Source organism: Nymphaea colorata, chromosome 1, assembly GCF_008831285.2.
Source record: "Nymphaea colorata isolate Beijing-Zhang1983 chromosome 1, ASM883128v2, whole genome shotgun sequence".
In the NCBI taxonomy this organism is placed as follows: domain Eukaryota; kingdom Viridiplantae; phylum Streptophyta; class Magnoliopsida; order Nymphaeales; family Nymphaeaceae; genus Nymphaea; species Nymphaea colorata.
In genome coordinates this window covers 31,732,339-31,749,599 of record NC_045138.2, presented here as the reverse complement: position 1 = coordinate 31,749,599, position 17,261 = coordinate 31,732,339, and the positions used below count along the sequence as shown (strand labels likewise).

Genomic DNA, 17,261 nt, shown 5'->3' with positions numbered 1-17,261 from the left:
CATATTTTTTCTCTTCTATGTATTTTCCGTATCCAATCTGACATAGTGGAACAGTCAGTATTCTTCCTATTTTCCTTAAATAAAATGAAAGCAATTAGCGGCGAAGTCAGTTTTTTTTCACGAAAGGGGTCAAATTAAAGTTTCTAAATTTTGACACGAGTCGAAATATCATTTTTCAAAATTTTTATATAAGACAACTAAATTTTTTTAAAATTTATATGTAATTTTTTTTAAAAAAAATTAAAGTGGAGCAAGGGTCCATGCGAGGCCCCTTTCGCGCCGCCACTGAAAGCAATACATAATCTCATTATGGTCCACATTGTATTCTTAGGCCGACTCCGTTATAACTAAATAGACTAAGTTTAGGGGTGGGCACTGGGCAGGGCCCGCCCGATGTCCGAAAGTTGCACCCGGGCCCGGGCCCTTGAAACCCAGGCTCGACCAGGCCCAGCCTGGCTAAAAAAATTATTTTTTAAAATATAAAGTATATTTTTAATAATAAAACACATATTATTAATAATAAAAAAATTAAAAATTAGTCGGACCGAATTGAGCCCCCATCCGGCCGATTCGGGCTGTACCAGGTTAGGTACCGGGCCCCCGCCAGTGGCCGGGCCAGCGCCCACCCCTAACTAAGTTAGCTAACATACAAAATTATTTGTCACTAACAGGCTATATATATTATGCTAAAATTGGAGTTCAAATTCTTCTGCTCCTTGAACTTGAGAATCTTGAAAGTTCTTACTACCAGGTGAATGAAATTTCTTATTGGCATGCAAATGTTGCAATTTCGTTGTTCACATAAGCAACTTTAGTTCCAACCTTACCATATTAGGATGTTAAGCACCAAAACTTCGTAATCTTGATCGTGTTTACTTCAATTCTAAATCATATGTGTGCTTTCTTTTTGAACGTCATGGAAAGATCCTTCACCAACTGAATCCAACCTACCACTGTTCATTTTTCACTGTTATGGGCACTCAAAAGTTTATGTATCTTCCTATATTAAGGCTTTTGCAGACCAGAAACTTGCAGAACTCCAATGGCTTCTCACATACAAGATCTACACTTCACTCATGTGGACATCCCCATAACCATTGATGCCATTGAGCCAGTCTTCCCCGCCGGCCCGGTTCCGGTCAGCCCCACTGACCATCTCTACCTCTCTAACCTCGACGACATGGTTGGCTCCTGCATCTTCACCCCGACGGTCTACTTCTATCCCTGCGACGATCCGGCCGCGAAAAAATTGCCGGTCGGAAGAGTCATGCATGATGCGCTTGCTAGGGTTCTTGTTCCATACTACCCATTTTCCGGCCGGCTCAGGGACGCCGGAAATGGCAAGCTAGAGGTTTACTTCCCGGCTGGCAAGAGTGCACTATTTGTGAAGGCACGTACTAGTATAACAATTGATGAACTGGGTGAGCTCAACGTTCCGAACCCGGCATGGGCCCAGCTGATCCACCGGTTTCCGGCGGAGGGTCCCTATGAGGTCATAGGCATGCCTCTAGTCATAGCCCAGGTAACCTTTTTTGGATGTGGTGGGTTCAGCCTGGGCTTGCGCCTATGCCATTGTCTTTGTGATGGTGTTGGGGCTATGCAGTTTGTGAGCGCCTGGGCTCAGGCAGCCAGAGACCCCACCAGCAGCATCTTGGCTCCTGTTTGGGATAGAGAATCATTGAAGCCTAGGGCACCACCCAGGGTAAGGTACCTCCACCATGAGTTCGCCCACATTGATGACATCTCTAATCTTGGCTCAGCCCTGAGCCCAGCTGGGCTCGTCCAGAAATGCTTCCTCATTGATGCCCACTTCCAGGCCCAGCTCAAGCACCGTGTCCAAGCCCGTGGCCAGGCCGACTTCACCACCTTTGATGCATTAGCAGCACATGTATGGCAGTGCTGGGTCAAAGCGCTGCGTCTGTGCCCTAGGTCCCAGTCGATGCGTTTGACCGTTTCGGTCAACGCTAGGGACAAGCTCAGTGATCCACCGCTGAAAAGAGGATACTATGGCAATGTGATTGGTGTGGCCTGCTCCAAATGCACAGTAGCTGAGCTAATTGACCAACCGCTGGAGCATGTGGCTGGGCTGGTCAGGGCGGCTAGGCTCGCGGTCAATGAGGAGTACATACGTTCGATGATTGATTACATCGAGTTGGTTCGACCCAAGCTCGAGTTCGCCGGAAAGTTGACCATAACGACATGGACAAGGTTCTCATTGTATGAGGGTGCAGACTTCGGGTGGGGCAAGCCTAGGTACGCTGGACCTGCTGACCTGCTGCCAACGCCACAATTGTGCTTATTCTTGCCGGTTCAAGAGGGTGCATGTCCGAGCCTGAGCCCGGGCTCGGTCATAGTCTGCATCTGCTTGCCTAACTGGTCCGTGCCAGAGTTCAAGCAGTGTCTCATGATGAACGCAAGCACTGAAGGCGATGAAGTTGAATGTCATCTGCCCTCTTGAACTACTTGTCACCAGCAAAGACAAGCGATTTTTTATATGAAAGGAAAATGTTGTGTATATCATATGATTTTCAATACTTCATTAGTACATGAAATTTTAAAATAAAGTTTTTTTTTTCAATTCATTGCTGCTTTGTGAATCATTGAAACATTCATGGACACCACATGACCGTTAACAAACTCATTCCTACCTTTTGCTTAATTCAAACTTAATTAAAAATGAATATATGAATCAAATAATGATATACCCATATCCTACTGACTACATATCTACAATAAGCTGCTAATCGTGGTTAAAATAACTACGGAAAGATAGTTGAAGAATGCACATATCTAAGAAGTACTTGTTAACTAAATTAAAGCAATGCAATCGGTCGGGCTACGTAGTGTGTGATAACCATGTCCTTAGTTCGAGTTTTGAAAGATGCTATTCTTAAGTCCAGGCCTGGGCGCTGGGTCGGGCCGGGTACCCGGCCCGGTCCGAGTTCAGTATCTACAGTATCGGGCTTTAGCCCATTGTGCCTGGCTCGGCCCAACATCGTAATCGGCCGGTCCGGGTTAAACAAATTGGCTCGTTGGGACCCGTTCGGCCCGTTAACTCGAAAGTTAGACAATCGACCTTCGATTTTTGTGAAAGGGATTTAGGGTTTTCGATTGGAAAGAAAAAGAACTGTACACTGATTCACTGTTTTCCGGCGCTTGCTCCGGCGGTCTTTGGCGAACGACAGACCAGATAGCGTCGCCATCATCCCGTGGATCTCTTGGAGCAAGCTTAGGTCGATTTGAGCATGAATCGACCTGTTTTGAAGTTCGAACCAGCTCTTTGTTTCCAGGCGAGTGACTTTCCGGCAGACCCGTTCATCCGTCTGTCGTCGTTTCCTCCTTCGGTCTCTCGCCTTCCAAGTGCTCAGACGTGATACATAGCATGTTGTGGTTCCAATGAGCCCAAGCTCGACCGGATCCAAGGTCAGAGCCGGCCGGAATCAGTAAATCTCCGGCCGCCACTCTGTTGTTCCTGAGGCATTCTTCCCTTGCCCTCGCGAAGGAGAGACACAGACTTCCACTGGTAAATCCCTGGCCACCAGTCTGCCACCGTTGCCGCACCACCGCTGCCGGTCCGACCTAGGACCGACGGAGGAGGAGGCATTGAACGAGAGGGAGTTGAGGGTGGCGAGACAGGAGAGGGCGGTGATGAACAGAGGAAATGCCGTTAAAAAAAATGGGCCGGGCCTCAGACGTGGTTGACGAGGCCCGGGACCCGACTTAACCCTCACCGTTAATAAACAGGCCGGGTAGCGGGCCGGTCCGGCCCAATGCCCAGGCCTACTGAGTTAACGTTGATTTTGAGATTAAAAGTATTGCTATGGAGGTTAAATGGATCGATTTTTCTCCTCTATTATTTCTGTATAAATCTTCGACCATTTAGGTTTATTTAGTATAAGAAAATAATATTCCAAAAACACAATATTTTTCTTATCAAACATCCCGTAAAATAAATATAATACGGTTGACATGAGATTTGCCTTTGCCTTTTGACAGTTTTGGTTAAAAAAATTTTGAGACACAATATCCGTTAGCGTCGGGTCGGACCCGATTCTCTAGCTCCCTAAGTAAGGGTAGATCGGTACTTTAAATTATTTAATTAGAAAAAATGCGGAGCGATTGTCCGCCATAATTTTGCAGAGATAGAACCCAAGTAGCGGGAGCGCGCCAGCGGGAGGAGGCGGAAGCGTCGGCTGCAAGCCTGCGAAGCGAAAAATGGCGGCATCTCTCCATCTCCTCTGCCCCTCTCCCGGCTCGGCTCAAAGTTTCCCACTCAGTCTCTCTTCCTCTAGGTAATTCCATCATCTTCTCAACCGAAGCTAAGTTGCTACTTGTTTTCCGCTCTTAATTCAATCCCGTAGAGTCCTCCTCCTCCTCCTCCTACTTCTTGTTGTTCTCCTTCTTCTTCACGGAAGTCGTTTTCGTCGATGCAGAGCATGCGCTTTTGGATCGGGAGACAGTAATGAGTTTACGCGGAGAGCAAAATCATGGCCAGGATTCGTCAGCAAGGGAGGTGGCCTTCGAGTTCGAGCCTCCGTGTCGTCGGTGCCGGACAGGGGGAATTCGCGGAGGGATTTCGTGCTTCTAGGGTTGGGGTTCTGCGGAGCGGCTTCGTCTCTTGTTTTCTCTCCCGATTCAGGTACATTTCCTTCAGCCTGTCGTACTCATTATTTTCTGAAGGAGAACATGTCGAAGTTTTCCCACTGCTTTTCCTTTTCCCGTCCATCTTTACTTGTTGTACAATCGCAATTGGTATTTGAATTACGTGAACAGAATGAGCAGAGAAACTTTGGACGCGAGGGAGACCTTACTTTATTTCCGCTAAAGACTTCGCTTTGATTAATTAAAGCATTTTTCAGTTGTTTGTAGTCACAAATATCGGTTTCTGATAGAAATATGACTTCGCCTGTGATGCGAATATCACGCAATATTGGCATTTATAACGTTTTTGAGTTTTTTTTTTTTAAAAAAAATTAGGAGTTTAGTGTTTAGACTTTAGATTTGCCTAAGAAGGAAAAAGGTCGCCGCTAGTTGTTCTTTCGCTAATAAAATCTTGATGATGATGACATATGAAACTCTTTGGTGTCGATTTAGGTGAGTTGACAAGACGACTAAGAAGGCTTGTTTCTTTATTTTTCTTCTGAATCGGTCTAGTCTGATCGGGTTATTACTTATTAGAGATGTATGGGCTGGGGGTCAGCTGCTGGAATGACCGGATCGGCCAGTAAGCTACCGACTACCATTACCATCTAGTATCTTCCCGGCCGTTATCAAATCCTGTATCTCAAGTTCATGATTATAAGAATAAAAACATTGAAAAGGCAAGGAACTATGGGTTTGCTCTCTTTAATCAAGAGGGGCTCAAAGGGGATCATAAGAACAAATTAAGCATCTCAGGAGTTTTGGTGGAAAACTTGTTGGACACGGACACTTCATGCTTGTAAATGTGGAAGTTTTCATGTAATGTAGCTAATTTTGTCTCTGAAGGATTTTTTTTGTGGTGGCGTTTTCGTAATGAACAATCATTTTATTGCTGTTGGGCATTTCCACTCATACTCAGTCATGATGATATACGGCTGTTGTTAGATATTCCTCTGTGTTCTTTATGGCTTTCTAAATATTTTCTGTTCATGTTTTTGGCTTCATATGATCAATCTTTTGATTGACATTGATAAGAATATGGGTCCAGGATAGTCTTTGATTTTCCCATTGTCACATGAGTTCGGTGGAGTTAGGACAAGTTTTTTATTCTTCATAATGTTAGTATTACTTTCTACTCTCACATAGCTTCCCTTTTTCTGAAAAGGAGAACACAAAAGAAAAGAGTGAAGGGTGAACCAAAAAGAAAGGAACATGACCGCTGCAGTGCCGTTTCCTTGCTTTGTTAATCCATTCATCTCTCCGATTGTTTTTAATGTCTGCAGGTGCGGTTGAAGTTGAACAAGATGAAGATGTATCAAATGCTTTGCTGCTTGATGAAATAAATTCTTGTTCTTTCTTATACCCTTTGGAGCTTCCTAGTAAAAAGTTTTCCTTCAAATGGCAAGCAACTCTTCATTCTCCTCCACTTTCTAACATTAGACAGTTCTATTTCTTTTCTTGATGATAGCTGCTTCTTTTTGAATTTTTAATCAAATGCATTTCAGTTCATTACGGCATCGCCTTTTAAGTATTAACACATCAACGTTATTGTCGGCATAAGTTCTAACATAATGCACCTAAGCAATTCTGTCATCTTATCACTTTGATAATTGATTAACAAGTTTTACTGCATTTTATCTTCTTCTTCAGCAAATAAAAAGCCAATATAGAATCCTATATTAATGAGACAGTTAGCAATTAGCATTATCAACTAACTTTTATGAGAATCCTGTTCTAATGTAGATTGCAAGACTGAATTTGAACAGAATTATAAAAATATATGCAGTATGCACCAAACTTGCTGCATTATTAGCTGACTTTTTAACCTAAAAGTATTTTTTTGTATTGCTTGCTGTCATATTGTGGTCTAATACACAGTTGGTTGATAAAGACCCTGATTGCATATGTAAACAGGAGTAGCATTTTTTTTGGAATGATAATTGCATATGTAGAGAACACATTGTTGTTGGTTATCAGAATTTGCAAAAGTATTGAGGAAGGACTAAAAGGAGCAGATTGCATTGTTGAGATCAAAACTTGGGTTCCACTACAACGAATCTCAGTAGTGTGTTAGGCAAGATTGCTAGCATAACTTTTAGTTCCTATTTTAGAGGAATGTGTTCTCACTTAGAAAAGTTAAAACATAGAAAAATGATTTTAGTGATTTTATCCATAGAGTAAGAAAAACTATGAATATATATGAAAACTTTACCAATGAATATATATGAAAAATTTACAATTTACATTGCAAAAACCAATTTAGAGCTTTTTGCTCCAAGAATTGCCGAACTTCATTTGTGGTTCAAAGTTCAAACCAATGATTCACTTAGAGTCTGAGATCGTTCCCTTAAGTGAGTTACGCGACAGACTCATTGGAGCTGCTTGAAAGCCGTCTCACAGGCCTAGATCACTTTTGGTTCAAAGAATCAAAACTCAGTTCAGTTTGACCTTTTCTACATTGAAGATATACTTGCAATGTTGTCCCAAAATGTTGTGCTGTAACCTTCTATAATGCCATATCCAGAGTAAGCTCATGTGAAAAATTGAAAGTGTAAGACATTTCATTTCAGACATCCCCTTTTCTTGAGAAAAACCCCATATTAGGATGACTTTATGCTGTTTGTTTGCGGGTTATGTAACCTTTACTAGTCTCATCAAGGTTGATTGATCCTTGGACCTTGGGAACATATGTGGATTCAAGGTACAAGAAATGGCGAGACATTTGCTGCCCAAACTGAAGTCAGAAGGCTTTTTTTTTTATATGCTTGCAGTTTCCTTTTTTTTTTTGCCCCCTTTTTTGGGCTATTAGAGTTAGATCGAGGCCCTTCTTTCAAATGGTATGAAAGTTAACAGGTATCTCTGATTGTCTTATATATTATTTGAAGGGTGGAGTCAAGAAAACCGGAGCGTTATTCATCCGCTGCACCATTATCTGGTATGTATTTTATTTTATTTGTTATGTACACTTTTTCTGTACTAATATGTTTTGGTTTATTGAGAAGGTTCAACTGATTGATGGTTATACTTAATTCAGCTGATGCACGCCAGCGTATTGTGTCTGAACGTGTTGACATGATCCATAATTTAGTAATTTCAGTCTCGGTATTTTGATATACTTTTCTTTGTTCACTTTAGCTTTCTATTACTTTGATGCTTTCTGGATGCTTGTTTCATGCTTTTAGTTGAAATGAAGTTTATTCCCCTTGCAGATAGGTCCTCCAAATTCACTTTTCTTGAAATCAAACGATAAAAGAACGTGGAATGCCAAAGATGTTGCTGACTCTGTCTTATCAGACAGATCATCCCTGGTATATATATTTCCATTTGTCTTCAACAGGCAACCTTTAGCTACACCATTGACTTATGGCATGATGTTTGATGTAGAAATGCATTTAGTTTATTTAAAGGGAGTGAATTTCAAAAGCATGTTTTGGACATTACATTCAATCACCTGCTTTCTTCATTTTTGTTTTGAAAATGTTGCTTCTTTAAATCTCCAACTTTTGTTGTTTTCTCAAAATGGAGTCATTAGTTTTGTTCCTATTTTGTTGCTCCAAAGAACTTCAAAATAAAAAAACAAGCTATTGGTTGTAATATGATATCCTTAAGATTGGGAAGCTCATTAATTAAATTAGGTGGCTTCTTGTAATTTACTTGGAACATGATGTAAATTGACTCTATAGCTGCTTAAGGGAGCACACCGTTTCATGTTTCCTTTTGCTTTTCCACTTATATCTTTTGAGAAATGGAATTTAGAATATCACTAAGTTCCATGGAAGTCAGTGTACATTATTAGGTGAAATTTGTGAGGCTTGTTAGCAAGAAAACAACAAACTACCTTTTTGTATGTATATCTAGACGAAGATATGATTTTGTTTGAATGAGTAATTGTTTCTTGGATTTGCATGTGCAGTTATGCACTTGTCAAAGAGAGTGACATTTTTTAAATTCTAAAATTTTATGGATGAATTTTATTATGCTTGACTTTTCCTTTTCCTCTGTTTCAGCGTGTAAGTACTGGCCAACGCATGTCCGAGAGTTCTGTCATTGATGCACATTGTACTGATGTAAGCTATGAGAGTTTGCTTTCGACTCTCCTTGGTTGTAGCTTGTTTGTCCAAAACGATTGATAGTCAAAAGCACTGGTTACAGAAAAGTGTTTTTCCTATTTAGCTCTATGTTGAGGAAGTCTGGTGATAAGTTGCATCATTTTGCAGGTTGATGGAGAGCCTTACTGGTATTATGAATATCTCATACGAAAATCTCCAACTAGACCTGTGAGTGAGTCTACCTTCATCTATTTTTCAGCTATTACAAAGCTACTCTGTACCTGTAAAACAACTGCATGAATGAATCTATATGCCTGACGTAGAGGTTGTGATGTTAAGAATATAGCATCCCATAAAGAAAGGGCAGTTTCCTACTCTCTTTCTATTCCCGTTGACACACGAAAAACATAATTAGAACAAAGCCGTCCATATCTCAAGGCATTTTCGGATGTTCAGAACTAAGGCAAACTGTTGGTTTTCTTATCCCGATATGCAACATCATGCATAGAGAAAGCAAGCATCATAAGGTCTTATTTGTTCCTTGCTTGTGCAGGGTTGTATTGATCCCCAAATTTACGTATCACTTTAGCCTTTACAAATAAAGTTGCTTTTGGGTTGCTGTTTGATAGGCCCCCCGATCTCTTCACTGAAAACGTGCACAGACACTCACATATTGTAGAGGACATATACATGAAAAGAGTTATATATGACCTTATCCCTAGATAAAGATGAGAATGCTGAAATCTTTTTAACTGAAAACGCCTTAGGAATGTGGGACAGGAGCAAGGGAGAAATCTTTTTAGCTTTTTTAGCTTATTCCACGTAGTTACTTGTCTATTTCATGAGAAAATAAGAGCTTCCTCCTATTTTCATTTTCTTGTTTTGTTACTTGGGGAAAAGGAAAAAAGGAATATTGCACCTGAATTGTTCCAGCGTGGGTTGCATTGACATTGAGCATATGTGTGCTAGTTGTCCAGGTAAATCTCGAATTACTTCTCTCTATCATTTCTGTTCTTTTTGCCATGAACATGCAGGACCAAGGAGCCAACTATAGGCATTACTTGGCTTCAACGGCTGAACGAGATGGTATGATTGGAATTTAATAGTTCATTCTGCATTCTATTTTATGTGACCTCTGTTTTTGCTCACTCCACTCTAATGAAATGTTTGGCAACAATATTAGTTATCGTCAGCAGTGTCCAAACATCAACCTGTGGTTGGATTGGCATATATCTTCTGATACATTTTGACACATTTGGAGTACTCAATGTTCTTCAGTGCCTTTTGTTGTGTGAATGCATACAGTCATGAAGGTGGAACTTTGCTGCTGAAATGATAAAAAATGAAACTCTTGCATCTTTTCTATGAGTCTACTATCAACTTTCTCATAAAAATAGCTAAAATGTTGTTTCTATGCCATTATTTTCATGTAATGTGCTTCCTCAGAAAAAGTAAGATTCATGTAGTATAACTATGAATCGCCTGCTGATATGGTTATGATAAGTCAGAGCCTATGTTAATCTGTTATTGAAATCTAAGTTCAATGAAACTGGTGACAAATTTTTATAACTGAAACACAGGTTAGGTCACAAAAGCAGAAATTGGATTGTTAACCCTCTGCTATATTAGTTTGTCTATAATCTCCGCAAAGCATCCTGGACTATCTAAGAATCCTATGTAGTTAAAGGCTTAGAGCAGATCTTGTATCTGACAAACTGCTGGATATATGAAACAGCTTTACTTAGTTTTGAAGGCCAGTTTGGAGTAGGTATTGTTTAGCGTTTATTATAGTGATGGAGTGCTAGAAATGTACTTAATTCTAAAGAGTGTATTGTCACATTGATAATGGAGATCTTCCCTCGTCCAGCCTCCCCTTAGTGACATCTGCCTTGAACTTCAAGTCTATGAACAACTCTGCGATTATTGGATCGCAATGATTTCAACTATTCAATGACAAGACCTCATGCAATCTTACTGATTTTGCTTTTATGTGTGAAAGTATGTTATCAGTAACCACTGAAGGTGCAAAATGATTCTGTTGCAGGTTACCTGTACTCATTGACTGCTTCGACTCCTAGTAAGCAATGGAATCTTGTAAGTCTGTTTTCTTAGTAGTAATGATGAGCCACATCCGTTATTAGGCCATGAATTGACAAAAACAGAGTACGTGTATGTTGCATGTGCATGTTCACGAGCGTGGGATAACTGCAAATGAACGCTCATGCATGCATCTCTTTCTGAAATGTCTAATCACTTGACAGAAGCAATTTGAACTGCTGCAGATGGGACCTTATTTGAAGAGAACCGTGGAATCATTTCGACTTATCCCTCCCACAGAGAATTACGTCCCTCCATATAAAGACCCGTGGAGGTTCTGGTAATGACTTCTCCACTTGCAGTAATTGTACCATGTGTCATGGGGAAAATTTTGATTACCTATTGAACAGTTGGAGTTGAAGGCATAATTCAAATTCATTTTTTCCGTATCTACTCTTGAGCAGAGATCGCTTTTTGAATGGGGCGTATGGGCGTGAACATGGGTTTCTTTTGCTTTCATGCTCTCAGTGCACCCTTTTAGCTAATATATAACAAACAGGTAAAGGAAGGAGAGAAAAAAAAATTGTTGCGGCTATGTTTCAGAGCTTGAAACATGCAGCAAATTCCTTCCTGTCATTAATGGTGCAAATCGATCGAGTGACTGCCTTGGCGGCACACTGCGACAGAACCTGCAGAAAGTGAGAAATCTCTGTACCAAACGGAGGTGATGATTTCTCCAAATGTGACAGGAATTTGTGCACTTGGTAAAACCAGTGGACCTCCTGCAACAGTATTACGTTGGAAAAATAGAATTTAAATGGTTTCCGAGTGGCAGCTAGGAAATATTCAGATCCAAGGAGGTTGACATAGTGGAGCAGTTTGTAGGTTTCATGCAAGCAACTGTTTAATTCTCAACAGGCATCAAATTTCATACGTACAGGTTAGTGCCTGTAGAACCTTCTCAAGTTTTAACTGATTAAAGGGCGGAGTCCAATATGCACTTCAAAATTTCTTGGATAAATATTTCCAGATCTCATTGCCTTTGCTAAACCTATTACAAAAACTTTCCCCTAGAAATAGACAAAATAAATGATACATAAAGGCACGGAGAAAGAGAAGGCTGCAAGGTTCTTATTTCCCAGAAGAGCTAAACCGAAAGGCTGGTAAGTGCTTGATTTGTCCCAAACAAAGGGGATAGAAAAATCAGAAATAATACTAGACCACACAAAATAACAAACAAAAACAGCCAAACTAAACCAAGAAATTGCACTTGTTTTCATTCAATCACTGTACACCATTTGGATGTTTTGATTATATACAAGTTTCATCACTGGTCTAAGTTACCCGCCATGTCCTTTTGGTCGAGTTCGGAATTGAAGAGGGTGTCGTTTACATTTGCTTATGAAACTAGCAGCCTCGAAGATGGCTAAATGGACAAAGACGATACTACGCTAGGTATTGGAAGTTTGAAACAAAGTAGTTTCCAAGCGATCAAATACAACTTCCCAGGGACATTGGGTCAGGTCAACCTTGGATGAGGCTGATTCCTGTACATGCTAGACAAGCCTCATGATCAGTCTTATACCCTAGAAGTTGCGTCCCTTATACCTTACAACAGCTCCAGGACGGATGAGTGGATCAAAGTAGTTAAACTGAACAGCTATGGGTGGTTTTAGTTTGTCTTTAGCAGAGAAAAACCGTGGCCAAGTGTATATACAAAAGAAAAGATTGAACTATTTAAACAGTCTCAGAGAGCAATCAGTGTTCGCATGAAGCTAAGGGAATATCTGGCTCTGCTACAGAAGATTGAGATGCCAAAGGAAGCTTTTTCAAACAAAAAGACAGAACAACAAGAAGATCATCGTTGTGAGACCACGGCCGGTGGCTTTATTCCTGATGCACCAAACGAACTAAGGAATTCCCACCTGCACAAGAGACAAACACAGAAGGAACTTACCGCACAGGCTGTTGATTATAATGAGCCTTCTCTTTCTTCTTTGCAGCAGCAAGCTTGGCACTTCGAGCAGCAGCCTCAATTGCAGCTGCTTTGGCAGCACCATCCAACTCTTTGCCAGATTTTTTCTTCTTTGAAGAAGCTACTTTCTTCAGCCGCTCTTTCATGTCAATCTGTGGGGTACCTTCTTCAGCTAGTTCATTCTCTGCAACTTCCTCAGGGCCATCAACATGAGAACCATTCATCTGCTCCTGAGGATCTTTTGCTTCTTTGGCTGCCTTTTCCTTCTTTGCCTTCTTCTTTTTGGCACTTTTGCTCTCAGCTTGTGTAGAACAACCCTCTTTCTTTTCTGCAGTTCCATTCACCTCCTCCCCCTTTTTCTCTACTTCACCTCCTAAAGCAGGCACCCAAAGAGTGAAAATGTGAGTGAGAGAGAGAGAGAGAGCACTAGGAACACATAAATATGTCCAACTACCATGTTCCAGTAAACCATAAAATGCAAATAAGGACAAAATAAGCAGGTTTGGACAATCTGATCGGTTTAGAACTTTAGAGAAGATTACGGCACAAATGGAAAATCTGGCTCCATAAAGAACCTAAATATTAAAAAAGTCAGCTAATAACCTTAAAATCCATTACCAGTAAAATGAGGTCATTTAAAGCAAGAAGTTGAACATTGAACAAATCTACTTGATATCTACCTTGTGATTCTTCTTTCTCACTTGGCTTATTAAGACCCAGCTCAGCTAAAACGGCCTCAAGTTCTGCCAACTCCTTCTTCTTCAGTTCCTTCTTTGAGAGCTGTCGTTCAGTCTCCTTAGGAGCCACAGCAGGTTGAAGTGGTTTCTTCACCTCTGGTTCAACTGGAGGAGGCACATCATGTTCGTGTTCATGTTCATGCTCATCCTCATCAATATCATCACCCTCATCCAGCATATCATCTTCAGTTTCACTTTCCTGCAGGGAAAAAGAAAAAAGGGTAACAAGTGACCCAAACGTAACTAATGGCATGTGGTCTGCATGCCTACCAGCCCAACCAACTACACTATACCCCTCAAGGCAACTAACAGTTTCCATGGAGACTGTAACAATAAAATAGCAAAAGTCTAATTCCCTAATAAATGCCAGATACTACACTTTCAATTTCATAAAAAGGAAACATGCAATTGGCTGAGATCTTCTATTTTCAAATCCATAAACTACTCACGAGAAATGGAACACTGGTGAGACAAAATACAGCAATACTTTAGAAACCTTTCTATGTTCAGGATACAGAAGCCTCACCACTCTATGGATCATTCTGCACGCCAAGTGCATTTCTCTTTGACAAGAACCTGAGAACAGCTACACACACACACACACACACACAACTACTCTTTTGTTGTGGGCAAAAGAAGTACTGAAAGTTACATTAATTCATAGTCTTAGATAACATGCAAAAAACACCATAAGTATATTTGGTGCTGCTTCCAAGAAATACATATATATTCTTGTTTTGGCAAAAAAACTTTCTACAATGTTTGAGTTCTGTAAGAAAAAACAGTGCACTGTTACCTTTTTGCGCAAAACAAGAATCTGTATGCACATAACACATACATACATACATACATACACTACACACATGCATACATATGTATGGAATGTGAGCACCACCAAAAATTCTTTCATGGTATCTTTAGCATGCCATCTAAGACTATATGTACGAAGAATTAATGGCACTTCCAGTGCATTTTTGGCCACAACAAGAGAAAAGCTATACGTGTGTGTGTGTGTCCATCGATTATAACAAGTATATGAAATCTAACAGAGCCGTCCATCAGTGGCCAAAAATTTGTGAATTGTAAATAAAACCGCTCTTTGAAAATTGTAATAAAAGGAACTCTATTTACTCAAATTTAAAAGCAAACACTGCCTACTTCATGACACACATTCTCTCACAAAAAAAAAAATTGCATGTTTAAATTCAGAAGCTGATTTTGAAACCCTCATAGATAAGAACTTCAATGCCTTTTTCATTTGTCTCATTCTTCTGTTTGAATAAGATATCATCTTCAACAATGCTTAATCACAATACAAATGCAAGCTTTACACACACACATATTGTTATTGAATGAGTGAGCTATGCCTTCGATATTTCTTTTAAACTGCGTCATTGGAAGAATTTACAAACCTTTCTCAATTTTCTTTTGGCTAATAGACTTAGTAAATCACAACCAAAATTTAATATACTAAATGTTTTATTTTTGATAATTCCTACGAAATATATACAAAAACAGTATATATACGGTCGATAAAATAAAACATGGATTTATGCGATTATACTCTCTCTCTTTCTTCGTCGGTTTGTGCAGTGCACCACACATATCCAGTCTCATGTCTAATTTGCATCCCATGGAAATCATGTTCACCTTCCAAAAATGAGCATGTGCACACACATAAAACCATAAAGAAACAATATCATTCATTAAACATACAAAAACTTTAGAACGTCAAATCCCCACAGAAAATTGGTTGTAATCTCATCTGCAAACGATCAGAAAAAAGAAGTCGGCCATTGGTCATTTAGTCAAGTTAAAGACCAGAATAAACACGTAACTAAGAAAGAAAGTTTATCAAACCAGTAGCTGTCAGTGAGCATAAGGGGCCAAATTTGACATAAAACAACTCCAACCTACACCAACGAAGAAAGTAAATGCAAATTCATTTTCTCCAGCTACAACATTCATCACCAACATTCGTATGACGATATTCAATAAAATCCATCTTAAGGCCACGGAAAAGCCACAACAAGTGAGACAGACTAAAAGTAAAAAGGCTCTTACCTCGGCAACGCTTGAGGTATCCTTGGTCTGCTGCTGCTCGGGCGCACCCCAGACTGACTGAGGTGGAGCTGTTGTAGCATAGTAATCATCGTCATCATCGACGTCAGCCCACGATTTAACGGTCAGCGGTGCAGGAGCCCAAAAAACCTGAGGCTCTGCTTCTTTTGCCGGAGTCTTCGAGCCCTTGTTCTTCGATGAACTCTTGTCAGATTTCTTCTTCCTGCGGAGGCTCTCAAGTGCTGCAAATCCATTCGATCTGTTTATCCCCAAGGGCCCATCGTCCCTCCTGCTTGCTCCTCCAACCATTCTAACGGAAGCTACACCAGAATTCAAGCTCCGGATAGAAAGCCACGTCTAGACCTTGTAAGAAACTAGGATCTCTGAAAACCCAAGTCCGAAAAACGAACCTTAATTCTACAAAGGGCGACAGTTTCAGGAAAAAGAAGGCCTCAGCAAAATCTGCGAACTGGATTCCCTTCTATACGCCAGAAATACGGCCAATCCCTCCTCCGATCTTCAAGCAGGCTAAAATTCAAATGGATGGGAGTCTATTTGATCCCCTCGGAATCTTCTTCAACGCCGCGGCACCTAAACTTCTCAAATTTCTCAAAGCCGATGATCCAATCAAAGACGAAGGCTCTAGACAATCAAAAACCGAAAAAAGGTGACGGTTACGCTCCTCAATCCTTCAAAACGAGCACGCCAAGGTTCCAACCTCTCCCGCAACTGAACTTCAGATCAGAAATCGACTCTTACGTAAGCTAGAATCCCTCCCTTGTCCGCAAAAATGTGAGAGAAAGCCTGAACGTAAAAGCAACCGGAATTCCCAATCCGGCAACGCCAAGAAAGAAAAGAGAAAACTAGAAACTGTCGTTAAAGATCACGAGGATTCCGGGAATTCGCTAAAATTAGGGTTGCCACGCTTCAAGTGCAAGAAACTCACGGGCTTCAGGTGTGGAAAACCAGCGGCGACCCAACGAACGGCGGAAAGGGGGGGGCAAAGAGAGGCGCGGATTCCCCGATTCCCACAACCAAGGTTTCCGTCGATATAAGACTTTCGTAAGCGACGTCGAGTCGGCGAATTTACCGGCGACGCGAGAAGTAAAATGAGAAAAATGTCGATCGCAACGAGTGGCAGATGATATTGGGGTTGAGATTTCCAGCGACCGGATCGATAAGAGTTTCAAAGAAACGAGGAAGAAGGAGAGAAGAAGAAGGGAAGGGAAACACGAAACTCAAAGGGAAGAAGTAAAACCCTAGCAGATTGCTCCGAGGAGATAACTTTCTAGCTCTCTCTTTCGAAGAAAGGAGAAGGATAGAAGGCTTCCTGCAACGTGATTGAGGCATTTATAGCCGCCACTTCGCCATGCTTAGGGTCCAGAACCAGCGCCCAGCAGCTTCGGCTCGGCTTGAATACCGCCGACTTCGTTCGCCAGTGAGTTCCTAGCAGGTTCCCAACCGGTATAGTTTTACTAAACGATACGTTAAAGACGTGATTCGGTTTTCATAAATTTAAAAAAAAAAATCAATTTTTTAGTGTTTATTTTTATTTATATATGATTCAATAATAGTTTTTCAAAAATGGGCTTAAATTAATGAATGCCAATAAACTTAGTGGCATTTAGAAACCGTTTTTTATGAAATTGGTCGATAGAATTGACTGCATGCATTTGGCTGATTCAAACTGCACATAAGCCGATACTATACGTATCGGCCGATACGATTGCCTTATCGAACCCTTTGAACCTTCCTTTTGGC

At 40.8% G+C, this 17,261-nt stretch overlaps 3 protein-coding genes across 4 annotated transcripts; 2 read left to right on the top strand and 1 right to left on the bottom strand.

Annotated features, from left to right (window-relative positions):
• The first annotated feature begins 1,042 nt into the window (after positions 1-1,042).
• On the top strand, positions 1,043-2,458 carry LOC116246121 (omega-hydroxypalmitate O-feruloyl transferase). Its single transcript, XM_031617831.1, has one exon. It carries the CDS (start codon positions 1,043-1,045, stop codon positions 2,456-2,458), a length of 1,416 nt encoding a protein of 471 aa, XP_031473691.1.
• Positions 2,459-3,048: 590 nt separating this feature from the next.
• LOC116267680 (psbP domain-containing protein 5, chloroplastic) lies at positions 3,049-11,180 on the top strand. 2 transcript variants are annotated; one of them, XM_031649548.2, is made up of 12 exons: positions 3,052-3,523; positions 4,141-4,292; positions 4,434-4,639; positions 5,925-6,042; positions 7,527-7,576; positions 7,676-7,743; positions 7,851-7,949; positions 8,649-8,708; positions 8,859-8,918; positions 9,725-9,776; positions 10,735-10,784; positions 10,973-11,180. In XM_031649548.2, exons 2-12 carry the CDS (start codon positions 4,216-4,218, stop codon positions 11,069-11,071), a joined length of 939 nt encoding a protein of 312 aa, XP_031505408.1. In that variant the 5' UTR covers positions 3,052-3,523; positions 4,141-4,215; the 3' UTR covers positions 11,072-11,180. The 2 variants fall into 2 exon arrangements, with proteins under 2 accessions (XP_049936835.1, XP_031505408.1); XM_050080878.1 differs by lacking the exons at positions 9,725-9,776; positions 10,735-10,784; positions 10,973-11,180 and adding an exon at positions 9,591-9,659 and having other exon boundaries at positions 3,049-3,523.
• Positions 11,181-12,439: 1,259 nt separating this feature from the next.
• LOC116261777 (uncharacterized) lies at positions 12,440-16,829 on the bottom strand. The gene is made up of 3 exons (XM_031640631.2): positions 15,504-16,829; positions 13,383-13,638; positions 12,440-13,075 (listed from the first exon to the last, which is right to left on the bottom strand). The coding sequence occupies exons 1-3, from the start codon at positions 15,807-15,809 to the stop codon at positions 12,681-12,683; spliced, it is 957 nt and encodes a 318-aa protein (XP_031496491.1). The 5' UTR covers positions 15,810-16,829; the 3' UTR covers positions 12,440-12,680.
• Positions 16,830-17,261: the final 432 nt, after the last annotated feature.

Coding starts and splice junctions, on each gene's coding strand:
- LOC116267680 (XM_031649548.2), top strand. CDS start 4,216: ATGGCGGCATCTCTCCATCTCCTCTGCCCCTCTCCCGGCTCGGCTCAA. Junction 8,709..8,858: donor TTGATGCACATTGTACTGAT/GTAAGCTATGAG, acceptor ATCATTTTGCAG/GTTGATGGAGAGCCTTACTG. Junction 9,777..10,734: donor TTCAACGGCTGAACGAGATG/GTATGATTGGAA, acceptor ATTCTGTTGCAG/GTTACCTGTACTCATTGACT.
- LOC116246121 (XM_031617831.1), top strand. CDS start 1,043: ATGGCTTCTCACATACAAGATCTACACTTCACTCATGTGGACATCCCC.
- LOC116261777 (XM_031640631.2), bottom strand. CDS start 15,809: ATGGTTGGAGGAGCAAGCAGGAGGGACGATGGGCCCTTGGGGATAAAC. Junction 13,639..15,503: donor ATACCTCAAGCGTTGCCGAG/GTAAGAGCCTTT, acceptor TTTTCCCTGCAG/GAAAGTGAAACTGAAGATGA. Junction 13,076..13,382: donor TGAGAAAGAAGAATCACAAG/GTAGATATCAAG, acceptor TGCCTGCTTTAG/GAGGTGAAGTAGAGAAAAAG.